Here is an 11981-nt window from a genome sequence, read left to right on the forward strand (position 1 = left end):
ACACCACAGTGAACTAAACAGTCTCTGCTCTCTTGGCACTTACATTCTAGTGGGAGACAAACAATAAGCAAAATAAGGAAATTCTAGAATACAGTAGAAAGTAGTAATTGCTACAGAGGAAAAATAAGGAAAGGAAGGGTGTACGAGGGAAGTCCAGGGATGTGATTTTAAATACAAAGGTCTGGAAAGTCCTCACTGGGAAGGTGACATTTGAGCAGAGACAGAGGGAGGTTAAGAAGCAAACCATACAGATAGCTTGGACAGCTCGTGCAAAGGCCCTGGGGCAGGAGCAGGCCTGGTTTGTCTGAAGAGGCTGTGCGGGTGAGTGGTGGGAGAGGAAGTCAGAGGGGAAAGGGGGCCGGTCGCACAGGGCCTGGCAGACTGCGGTGAGGACTTTGGCTTTGACTCTGAGTGAGATGCTAGGCAGCGGGGCTGTGAGCTGGAGCGAGACTGGTGTGACTTTGTGTTAATGGGCTCTCTCTGAACGTTGAGAACAGACCGCAGTGGGGCTAAAGCAGGAGGCAGAGGGGAGACGAACTTTGTTGTGGTGGGTGTGCTTTGGTGTTTTCCTTCCTTTTTCTTTTTTTTTTAATTCCTTGCAGTGATTTTATGTTTTTATTTAAAAGAACCCGCACTTGATCGGTATTACATTTCAATGGTTTGAACATGTTCGAGAACTGAACTGAAAGGTACCCGCTGAAAAGTCAAGGCCCCCCAGGCCTCTGGCCTGCCACCCTCCCCCCTTTTCCTGCCTTGCTGGTGTGCGGTGGCAGCTGAAACTCTGCCTGCCACAAGGTCAAACCAAACACTCCCCCCACCCCAGCCCCCACCTGAAGCACTTCCTGCCCTGCTCCCTGGGAGGCCAAACCACACACTCCTGTGTGCAGCGGCTGCCCCAGGCCGTGGGAACAGCCAGCCCTGCCCTCCGCTACCTGGGCCCCCAACAGACAGAGCGACAGGCAGGCTAAGGAGCCAGGAGGGTGGAAGAGAGTGACCTCGAGCGCCGCCCCCCCACCGGCCTCTGGATAAATCCGAGCCCCAAATGCCAACCACACCCCAAGATGTCTCTCTAGGGTATGTTTGCACTGTTTAGTCCCTAGAAGGTGGATGGGGACAGGGGCAGAGGATCTCATTTCACAAAGGGGAAACTGAGGCCAGTAGAAGCCCTGAGGCTTGTCCAGGCAGACAGAGGCGCTGGAGTGAGGAAAGGGGACGTGAGCAAGGCCCCCAGACGGCGAGCATAGCTGGGCCCAGGGCCACCCAGTCTCCCTGGGCTTGCTGTATCCTTTAAGTCCCTGCACAGGGGGTGGGGGAGGGACTTGGCCCCAGGCTGGGTTCCCAGGACTTGGAGGGACAGGGATTTGGCTACAAAGTGGAGGGAAGGCCCAGGCCCTGGCAGGAACCTCTGGAAAGGAGAAAAGGGGAGCGCGAGGGTCCCCAGTGCGTTGTTTAACTTCCTTCTCCCATGAAGTGACAGTTTCACTTCTGCCCCTTCCTCACCCGCTTGGACCCAAATAACTTGGTCATGAGCCTCCCAGGGCTCCCCAGGGGGCTGCGGGGTAAGTGCCAGGTATCCTAGGGGGTCTGAAGCCAGTGGGGGCCCTGGAAGCCATCATCAGAGAATGTGACAAGTCTGGGGTCTGCTGGGGGCTGGAGGGGAGGGACAGGGACCAGACTTAGGTGGAGGGATGGAAACTCAGCGCCCTAATGGGAGCGTCAGGGTGGCCTCCTGCTTTCCTGGGGTCCCGAGCCCCTCTCTCTAATGGACAGAGATGGCCACAGAGCAGGCAAATGGACCCCCTCATATAACCCCTGAGCCAGCCTGCCCGGGGCTGAGCCAGCTCCAAAGTCTAGTTCAAAGGCTTCAGCCCACCTCTGGAGCACAGAGGGCTCTGAAAGCTAGCTCAGCTCCAGATGGCTCCACAGACCAACTGGTGGGGTCATCTCTGGCCTCTGACTCGGAAACTCGAGGCCCCAGTGCCAGCTGCACCACTAACCTGCTGGGTGACCTTAGTGAAGTCATTTCCCCTCTGTGGGCTTTAGTCCCATCATCTGCAGTGTAAATGACAAATAGATTTCATCTCATAAATAGATGCCATCTCTGCTCCAATGGTAGTGACTTCCTGGAGCACTGTACTGAGGAGGACTCTGAAGTTGCATCTTGACTTAGTGATAAGGGGAGTGCTGTGATTGATTGGTGATGCCTGCCATGGGTACGAGATCAGCGGTAGCGGTATGCGTGTCATATGTTTGACATCCCTGCCCCAAACTTGTCTGGGTGGGGGGAGGTTGACATTTGGAATTAGAACCACTGATTCTGAGGACACTAGGCCCCCTTCTGAAGAGAACACAGAGCTAGTAAACCAGTTTTTTACTTGGTTTAACTCCTCCATTTAGTACTTAGTAAGAACCCATTTTGTACCAAGTGCTATCCTCAATCCTGGGGTCACAGGGCTGGGTCAGACATATTTCCAGAAGCTCACCCTCTGGTGGAAGACATAGAAATGGAACTATACAACTAAAAAGCAAGGCAGAAAATGCCTGTGTCCACAAAAAAAGGCAAGCACAGTCCCTTGGGGATTAAAAGAAGGACTGGATGTGAATTCACTTGAGGTAGATCAGAAAAGGTCTCATGGAGACAGTGATCTTTGAGCCTCCCTTCAAAGGGCAGATATGCACTGTGGACAGACAGTGTGGGCAGGCAAGGGAGGTAGTCAGATGGAAGAGGGCAGGGAACAGTGTGAGGAACAGCAAGCAGGAAAATCTCCCCGTGTCATTTCATCCTGCCTAAAGACATGACCTTCCAGCCAGTGCAGGTATGAAACATGTCTTTGCTCTTCCTTGGTGGGAAGGAGAGCCAAACAACCCCATCCCTCTTTCCCAGACTAATCCTGGGGAGATTTTTTTCTTAGTCGGGGCTTCCTGCCTCAGCCTCTAAGCCATGGTGAAAGAGCTTGGTTTCGTGTGGTGTTGCTAAGAGCACAGACCCTGGAGCCGGGTGTCCTGGGCTCAAATCATGGCCCCAACACTTACTGGCAAGTCACTTCCCCTCTGTGCCTCACAGAGGCATGCTCACTCTGTGCCTCAGTTTCCCTGTCTGTAGAATGGGATGTCACAGACTTATTGGGACAATTAGATGAGACAGTGAAGCCCTTGCCTTTGCTGTCCTGCCGTAGCATCTGAGCACTCGAAATTACTGACCACTGAGAACGCCCCGTGGCCGGCGTCCACGTGGCACATTCACTGAGACGGTTTGTACGGAAATGTCTTGGTTCCTTGAAACCTCGCCATGGCACTTCTGCCTCAAGTTGAATGGGGAGCGTTTCTGGAAAGTTTCTTAGAGAAAGTTTGCTTGGGCTGTTCCGACAGGCTGCCCCCTTAACATGCCCACCTTAGAACGAATGCCGGCAAAGAACCTCCAGGGACCAGGAGCTGCAGAGGAAGTCTCTCTAGGACACCTGCTTCGAGGCTCACTTCAAACGCGTGCAGAGAACGTGGGTAGAAGGTGCCCCCAGCACGTGCTCCTGAGCCAGCTGCTCGGAACATCCCCCCAAAATCCATTCCCTCCTTCCTTCATGCAACAAGTGTTTACTGAACATCTACTATGTGCTGTGTACTGGGGTGGAGTCAGGTGGTCCAGGAAGGGCTCTCTGATGAGGTGGCATTTCAGCAGAGACCTGAGGGAGCCAACCGTTCGGGATCTGGGGGCAGAGCCTTCTAGGTGGAGGGCACAGCAAGTGCAACGGCCTGTAAAGGGACCGTGCCCGCGTGTGAGAGGAACAGCTGGTGTGTGTGCAGTGGAGAGATGGAGGGTGGCAGATGAGGTCGCAGAGGCAGGGACGGGCCAGATCACGCAGGGCCTGGTCAGGCTTCAAGACTTTATAACATCAAGTCGTGATTAGTGCTATGAAAAAAATTAAGGACAATGACAGGGGCATCTTTAAAGTAAAGTGGTCAGGAAGTCTCTCGGTTAAGGTGACATTTGAGCAGAGACCTGCGCTAAGTGAGGGAGGGAGCCATGAGGATATCTGGGGAAGAGGATCCTGGGTCAGGGGTCAGCACGTGCAAAAGCCCTGGGGTGGGAATGTTCCACAGGAGCAGTGGGAAGACCGGCTGGCTGGACTGGGGTGGGCAAGCGACGAATACCCAGGAAGTGAGGGTTGGAGGGTCAGCGGGGCCAGAGCAGGAGGTCAGATGTCACTGAGCAAGGGGTGAGCCACTGGGGCATTGGGAGCAGAGGACAGACAGGATCAGGCACAGGCCTGGGAAGGGCGGCAGAGACAGTGTGGCATCGGGGCCCAGGCCTGCCTGCTGGCCAGAACAGATTCCAGGGGGGCCTAAGGGATTCCTCAGGCTCTGCCAGGCTGGGCCCCAAGAAGGCAGAGCAAGGGGTGAAGGCCAGCCCCCCCTTCCGGGAGGCCCGCGGGCAGCGGTCGCTGTCCAGGCAGAAGGATGTTCTCGCTGACTCGGAGGAAACAGCATGTCCCACATCAAAAGGGGGCCGGGCGGCTCCCACGCTCGGGCGTCGTGGGAACTCTGCTATGCAGGTTCTCGCAGGAGGCCCGCGGATTGAGAGAGGCTGGGGGCCATCACGGGGTAAATTTTTTTTAAAAAAGCCTCACCCTGATACTCTGCTCATAGCCCTCTTGCCAGGAACAAGACTGACTTTTGCAACCCAGGGCTCTGTGGTTTTTGAGGGGTTCCAGACATTTTAGGGCAGCTGAGATTTAATCAGTTAGGTACCCCCTGCCTTACTCCCAGGCCAAAGGCTCAGCAAGACCAGGATCATCAGCTGGACCAGACCTTGGTCATTGTATAGACCCGGGGTAGCAAACTGGCTTTACTGATGGATAGATACTGCCTGGAGAGCTGCTTGGCTTGAGAGAGTGCTGGGATGGATTAGTGATGTCTGCCACCGCTAGGCAGCAAGCTAGTAGTGGTGTGAATGCTAAATATTTTTCTTTCCACCCATTTTACAGGTAGTCCTGGAGAGAAGGAGGGATGTTTTCTTCTCATGAGACAGAAAGGAAGGAACAGGGGTGGGGGAGACCTAGACTTAACTAGTGTGTCTACACTAGAGGTATCTGAAGGACCAGGCAGGGAAGAGCAGCAGCTTGAGGGGAAAAAATTGCCTTTGTGCTTTCCTATGAAAGTACGGGGAGGGACGAAGGTAGGGTGGTGATACCCACCCCCTCCGGGAAGGTCTTGGAGGATGGTGTCAGGCCCTGAGAAGGGTCAGAACGTCCTCTTGTGTTCCCACGTGTGATGAGTCAGTGTGTGCGAGTGATTCCCCTGTGCATCGTGGCTTAGCGTGTCCGTGTGTCCCTGCATGCAGTGTGAGCAGTGTGTCCTCCTGTGTTCCGTGTGCAATGCGAGTCACTGTGTGCAAGCAGTTCCCCATGTGCCATGTGGATCAGTGTGTCCGTGTGTTCCCATGTGCAGATGGCAGGTCCTTGTGCACGCTGCGGAGCGCCAGGCACGAGTGAGGGCTGCGTGCACACTCCCGCACGCTTGCCGTCTGCCTTCCCCCAGCTCTGCGTGGCTGGCGAGGGGGCGGCTGCGGCAGGGGCGGACCCAGTCTGCATGAGCACGCTTGTCTCGTCCAGCCGAGCGTCCTCACAGTGTACACCTGCGTGTATCTGTGTGTGTTCCCCACGCGAGTGTGGGTCTCTGCGTATGTAGTTGTGGGGAGGTGTTCTCTGGAATATGTGTGTATGTTTTTGGGTGCTGTTCTCCAGGCGAGCACGTGTGTGTGTGTCTATGTCTGTGTCTGAATGCGTGTGTGTTCATGGAGGGTGCGTTCCCTAAAGTGTGTCTGTGTATCTACCTGTACGTGTGCAGGATATGCAGTCCCTGGTGTGTGTGGTGTGTTCCCCAAGTACATGTGTGTCTGTGTCTGTATATGTGTGAGGAGGGGTGTTCCCTGGTATGTGTGTGCCTGTGTGTGCATGCGTCTGTGCTGTGTTCCCTGGGGCGTGTGTGTTTGTGTGTCTCTGCATGTGTACATGTGTGTAGTGTGTTCTGGGGGTGTATACATTTGAATGGTCCTCTCCATGTACACGTGTGTATCTGTGTATTTGTGTATGTGCCTCGTTCCCCGGATGCGTATGTCTGCGTTTCTGGACCCACTGCACCAGTGCCCCAGCCTGCCCAGGGGACCAGGTGCTTGAAGATGCTCCCCAGCCAGCTCCCCTGTGCCGACGGTGCCTGCAGGGGACAGGCGACCAGACCACGCTGGATAGGTTCAGACCTGAGCAGGCCAAGGGGGCTGCAGCTCCTTCTCCCGCTGTCCCTGCCCCCACTGCTTCCTGCACCTGCTCCTGGCACATCCCCCAAGCCCTTCTGGCTGCCCCTGGATTTCAGAACACTCCTTCTCTTCCACGAATCTTGCCCAGGCGGGGTTCCACGCCCATCAGCAGCAAGACCCCAGCTCCCTGCATAAACGAGTGCTCAGCAATGAGGGCTCAGGCTCGCTGCACATCACAGCACGCCGTCTCATTCAGTCCTCCCTACACCCCTGCGAGGTGGTATTACCCCCACCTTGCAGATAAAGAAACCGAAGATCAAGAGGTTAAGTGCCTGGCTCAAGGTTGTCACTGCAACACTGTCATGGTTTCCTCTCTAACATGGAGAGAGGTTACACCAGGACTCGGGCTAAGTTGCAGAGAGGTGAGATTACTCAGCCAGGATTACACGGCTGATGGTGGTGACGGCGACGGCTAATGCTTTTAGCATTTTATCAGGTCCCAGGATTGTGCTTGGCCCTTGACATGTAGAATTTTATGGAATCCTCACGGCAAACAAAAGGAAGGTACCATATCATCCCCATTGTACAGACAGCCTCGTATGGGAGGTGAGAGACGTGCTACATGTCGCCCAGCTGATTAGCGGTTGAACTGAGACAGTGAAAGCCCTGGCTGACTCCAAAAGCCAGAGCTCTTTGAGGGGCTGGAGGAAGAGGGGAAGCAGGATTCCTTTTGCCAGGGGCTCTTCATTTGAAGAGGGGACAATGCCTTAGTCACGGGAACTGACATCAGTAAATATTCCAGAAGGAAAAAAAATTTTTCATCATCAAATGTCTTTGGAAAACGTGTAGTTATTATTGATTAACTGTATGTCTTTATGCAGGACTTATCAGAGCCTTTAATGTGCTCAGCTATGTCATGAATCTCTGCGAGGGAGACAGTGAAGTGTTTCCTAACTTATTTGTTCCCTGAATCCTTTTTTCCTGGAACGTTTTACGGGGATTAGTGTTCCATATAACAAACTTTGAGAGATGTAGAATAGCTAAATCACTAGTAATTGAGTTTCAGGCATAGTGGCCAATGAAAGCTGTTAGAGCCAAAGTGCTCTGACTAGGGAGGAGGCCGGCTGTGGGGTGAGGAAGAGTCAGCACTAACTCTAGGGTGCACCCCACTAGAACCCAGGCAGAGGTCCTGGCTACACCCCATAATAGGATGTCAAAGTAGAAAGGGAATTCCCTGGTTATCTTAGATGACAGAGGCAGGCACAAAGAGGTCAGGGTGTGCCCAGGAGCCAGAGACAGAAGGCAAACCAGGGTCCCCTGCTGTGGTGTCAGTGGCTGGACTCCAGCTGCGACCTATTCTTTTCACCCCGCAGGGTCCCCGCGCTCCCGGTGAAGAACTTGAACGGTACTGGGCCCGTCCACCCGGCCCTGGCAGGTGCGGTCCAGCCCGGGATGGGAAAGAAGGGAGGGGCCCACGGGGAAGCAGCCCCGTGACTCCGCCCCTTGGATGGGACTGGTGGGCGGGGCCCGGAGGAAACGCCCCCTACCATTGGGCCAAGACACGGGGTGGGCGGGGCCCACAGAAGGCTTCCCACTGGCTTCAACCCTGGCGGGCACCCACCTGAGGGCCCAGGATTGCTGGGATGACCAGGTGGCCGGGTTTGGGGCACCCTGCCCCTACATCCCCTTTTACAGACTGCGGAGGTGGGGGGGTTGTCAGGGGGCGGGCCGAGAGCGTGTGGGGCGGGGCCTGGCAGCGCCCCGCCCCCTAGCAGCCTCTGCTCCCCCAGGCATGACCGGGATCCTGCTCTGCGCGGCGGGGCTGCCCGTGTGCCTGACGCGGGCCCCCAAGCCCATCCTGCACCCCCCGCCCGTGAGCAAGAGCGACGTCAAGCCCGTGCCCGGCGTGCCCGGGGTGTGCCGCAAGACCAAGAAGAAGCACCTCAAGAAAAGTACGCCTTCCACCCCCACCCTGACCTCTGACCTGACACCCCTGAGCCTTGACCGCATTCCTCTGACCTCTGGACTCCACTTGTTCTTAGGACTTGCGACCTCACCGCCATCTCCTGATCTCGGCTCCCCTTCCCCATCTCCATCCTTCTCTGAACTGTTACATCCAGCAACCCCCAACAGCCCTGACCCCAGCCCTCCGACCCCTGACCCCATCCTAAGCCAAGCCCTCAGGGGTAGACTCTGTGTATCCTCACACCCACCCCCTCTGTCCCTGCAGGTAAGAACCCCGAGGATGTGGTTCGAAGGTACATGCAGAAGGTGAAAAACCCACCTGACGAGGTGAGCCGAGGGGAGGTGCAGGCCTGGGCGGGGCAGGGCCCTCTGTCCCCCTGGGTTCTGGGCCTCGCAGATCTCTCCTTCCGGGTGCCTTTTCACTTTCTTTACGAGGACTTTGATGAACAGAGATGCTTAAGTTTAATAGAACGCATGTATCAATCTTTTGATGATTGCGTTTTTGTGTCATATTGTCACCATCTTTTCCACTGAGTGTTTTTAAGTTTTGCTTTTGATGGTTAAGCCTTTAATCCACCTGGAGGGGGTGTGGAGCAAGGGAGCCATCTCCTCCTCTGTGATATATCAGAATCCAATATATGGGAGGGGGCGTCCTCCCTCCCTTTGTCAAATGGGTGCCAGAGAGGGGTATGGTCTGCAGCCCCTGGGGGCCTATGGGCCTGGCGCCCACCGAGGGACAGTGCTGACCCAGGAGGGGCCCTGCCCTCCCCAGTTCTCAGTCTCCCCGCTGTACCCCCCTCCAAGGACTGCACCATCTGCATGGAGCGGCTGGTCACAGCATCCGGCTACGAGGGTGTGCTCCGGCACAGAGGCGTGCGGCCTGAGCTCGTAGGCCGCCTGGGCCGCTGCGGCCACATGTACCACCTGCTGTGCCTCGTGGCCATGTACTCCAACGGCAACAAGGTGGGTTGGCCAGGGCAGTGGTGGGGAGTGGGCAGGGGGCCAGGCGGGGTCAGGATGCCTGGGCACTCACTGCCAGCCCCCTCTCACCCCAGGATGGCAGCCTGCAGTGCCCCACCTGCAAGGCCATCTACGGGGAGAAGACAGGGACGCAGCCACCAGGGAAGATGGAGTTCCACCTCATCCCCCACTCGCTGCCCGGCTTCGCTGACACCCAGACCATCCGCATTGTCTACGATATCCCCACAGGCATCCAGGTGAGCCCCCTGCCGCCCCTCTGACTCCCGACCCTCACTCCTCCTCTCTGACTCCTCCGGAACCCCCACCACCACCTGTTCGTGGTTTAAATCCCCACTGTCCCCCGCCAACAGGGCCCCGAGCACCCCAACCCGGGGAAGAAGTTCACTGCAAGAGGCTTCCCGCGCCACTGCTATCTGCCCAACAACGAGAAGGGCCGGAAGGTGGGTGCCCGACCGTGACAGCGGGGGGATGGGCCCAGCCAGGGACCCCAGCTGCCATCAGCCTGGGCCTGCGATCCCATTCTCCCCAGTCCCTGCTCCGTGTTCCTCCCCACGCCAGCACCCAGACAGCCTTGACCGTAACCACCTGCCTCACACACCTCATCTCATCCACCAGCCCGCTGAGGTCAAGGTCCCGACCCCGTTTTACAGATAAAGAAACGAAGCTTCAGAGAGGGCAGTCACTTGCCCGTGGTCACAGAGGGACTAACTACAGGTTGTCTGATTGTACTTCTTGCTTTTCAAAAGAAGCCAGAAGTTCAGATTTTCATGTGAAATCTTCAGGCTTTTGAATCTGGGCAACGAATTTGCAAGGGGCTGTTTAATACAGTGTGGCGTCCAAACCAGATGCAGCAGGGGCCGCCAGCGGGAGGTACTTCCTTCACGCAGAAAACACAGGCGTAGATGACGTGGGGAGAACTTTTACTGGAGGCGCTTGGGGGGGAGTCAGTCCAGGAAGTACAAATGGGAAGGAGGTGGCCAAGCAGGGCACGGCAGGTGCTAAACCGAGTCCTCGGGTGACCGCAGTGTGGCAGGAGACGGTGGGAGGCTGTGGCCGGCAGGCTCCAGGCACGCGGGGTGGCCTATAACCTCCGCCCCATCAGGCCTGTCGCCCCCCGTCCAGGTGCTGCGGTTGCTCATAACGGCCTGGGAGAGGAGGCTGATCTTCACCATCGGCACGTCTAACACCACTGGCGAGTCGGACACCGTCGTTTGGAACGAAATCCATCACAAGACCGAGTTCGGGTCCAACCTCACGGGCCACGGCTACCCGGACGCCGGCTACCTGGACAACGTGCTGGCGGAGCTCACAGCCCAGGGCGTATCCGAGGCCACCGCCAAGGCCTGAGGCCCGGCGCTGCCCACCTTCCCTCCTGCTTTGCCCTGGTCCGGCATACACCGCCTTCCGCCAGGCGCGTCCTGGTGGCCCAGGTTCAGGGCTGGGAAGGAGCCGGAGATGTTCAGGGGATCTGGCCAGTGGCAGCTGGGATGATGGGAGATGTCACATCAGGCCAGCCAGCTCCGACCCGTAGCTCCCTGAGAGGGCCACAGAGAGAGTACCGGAAACCACAGGGACCTCCCTACCAGAAAGACAGAGACCCGCCCCCACACACACAAACACACGTGTCCCATCGAACACATGCACGCACACCCACGTGCCTCTACTTGTCCCCAAGCTGGGGGAGAAGAGACAGAAGGCCCCGTGATACCCCATGTGGAGCCCATCTGTGTGTCTCACATCTGTACAGGCTTGTCTGCAAACAGGACTCAGGTCTAGCCCTTGGGGCCTGCCAGGGCTCCTGGGGGAAAAAGGGACTCGGGAAGCTCAGTCCACCCCACGCCTCGCCCACCCCATGCCGCCACCCATCTCTGCCACCCACCAACTGGGCAACTGTGGGCCCATGGGGTAGAAGCCCCCAGATTACTGAGCAGTTCCAAAAGGATGGCCAGGGCACACGGGGACTGGAGGGGTCTTATTCTGTGCTGTGTCTCTTCATCCTGCTGGGACCCTGACCTCCTTCCCCTCCCACCCCCAGGCCTTATGTCTGTCCCAGATAAAGGCCCTGCTCCCTTTCCTCCCTCCCTGCCCCATCCTCTCCACCAAATCGCTCCCGACTTTGAGATCTGAAGGCTGGAGCTTCCAGCTTCAGGAGCAAGAGGAGGAGGCCTCGTTCCAGGCCGGTGTGTTGACAAGGCAGAGTGGACAGCAAAGAGTGAATTTCCCTTTCCTTGGGAGTGGGCAGGGGGGGGTGGCTAATAGTCTCCGGCCAACCAGGGGCCTGTTGCCCAGGCAACTCACCAGCTCCGCCTCTGTTGATTGGCTGCCACGGTGGAAGTCAGCCAAGATTTAAAGGGATGCCAGCGATTGCTCTTTTGAAAACCTACCAGTCCCACTGTGGGTGGAGAAATAAATGGTCTTTCTCCTCCTCGCCTGGTCTTATCCTGCCAAGAGGGGGGTGGGGGGCTCAGTTCCTGGGAGCCTTCAGTCTGCCCCCTTGGGGAGTGATGGCTTGCAAGAGACTGGCAGCCGAAGGGGCATTCCCTGCGGCAGCCGAAGGAGGAGTGGCGGGTCCTCGTAATTCTCTAGTCCTGGAGCAGGAAGCGGGGCGTGGTTTGGGCAGAGCAGAGCCTCCTCGTCCTAGTCTTCAAGAACGCAGGAGTGAGAGTGTCCTTCTGTTTCACAAGAGCACGGGGCAATGCACACATTTGCTCTCTGGCACGATTACAAGTAACAAGGAACTTGGGTGGAGAGCCCGGCGCCTCCGGGAACACGAGGAGGGGCTGGGAGA

The 11981-nt window shown here is 57.0% G+C and overlaps 1 protein-coding gene across 1 annotated transcript in view; it reads left to right on the forward strand.

The window, feature by feature from the left end:
- Nucleotides 1-11621, forward strand: part of DTX1 (deltex 1, E3 ubiquitin ligase) — a 32699-nt gene extending 21078 nt beyond the window's left edge. Inside the window, exons 3-9 of the mRNA XM_012663424.1 lie at nt 7621-7682; nt 8038-8199; nt 8478-8539; nt 9017-9175; nt 9268-9429; nt 9544-9633; nt 10316-11621. Of these exons, the coding sequence (XP_012518878.1) occupies nt 7621-7682; nt 8038-8199; nt 8478-8539; nt 9017-9175; nt 9268-9429; nt 9544-9633; nt 10316-10540 (922 nt within the window). The 3' untranslated portion in view covers nt 10541-11621. The remainder of the gene's footprint in view (nt 1-7620; nt 7683-8037; nt 8200-8477; nt 8540-9016; nt 9176-9267; nt 9430-9543; nt 9634-10315) is intronic.
- Nucleotides 11622-11981: the final 360 nt, after the last annotated feature.

The sequence above is a fragment of the Propithecus coquereli genome, unplaced genomic scaffold, assembly GCF_000956105.1.
Source record: "Propithecus coquereli isolate 6110/MARCELLA unplaced genomic scaffold, Pcoq_1.0 Scaffold81, whole genome shotgun sequence".
In the NCBI taxonomy this organism is placed as follows: Eukaryota; Metazoa; Chordata; class Mammalia; order Primates; family Indriidae; genus Propithecus; species Propithecus coquereli.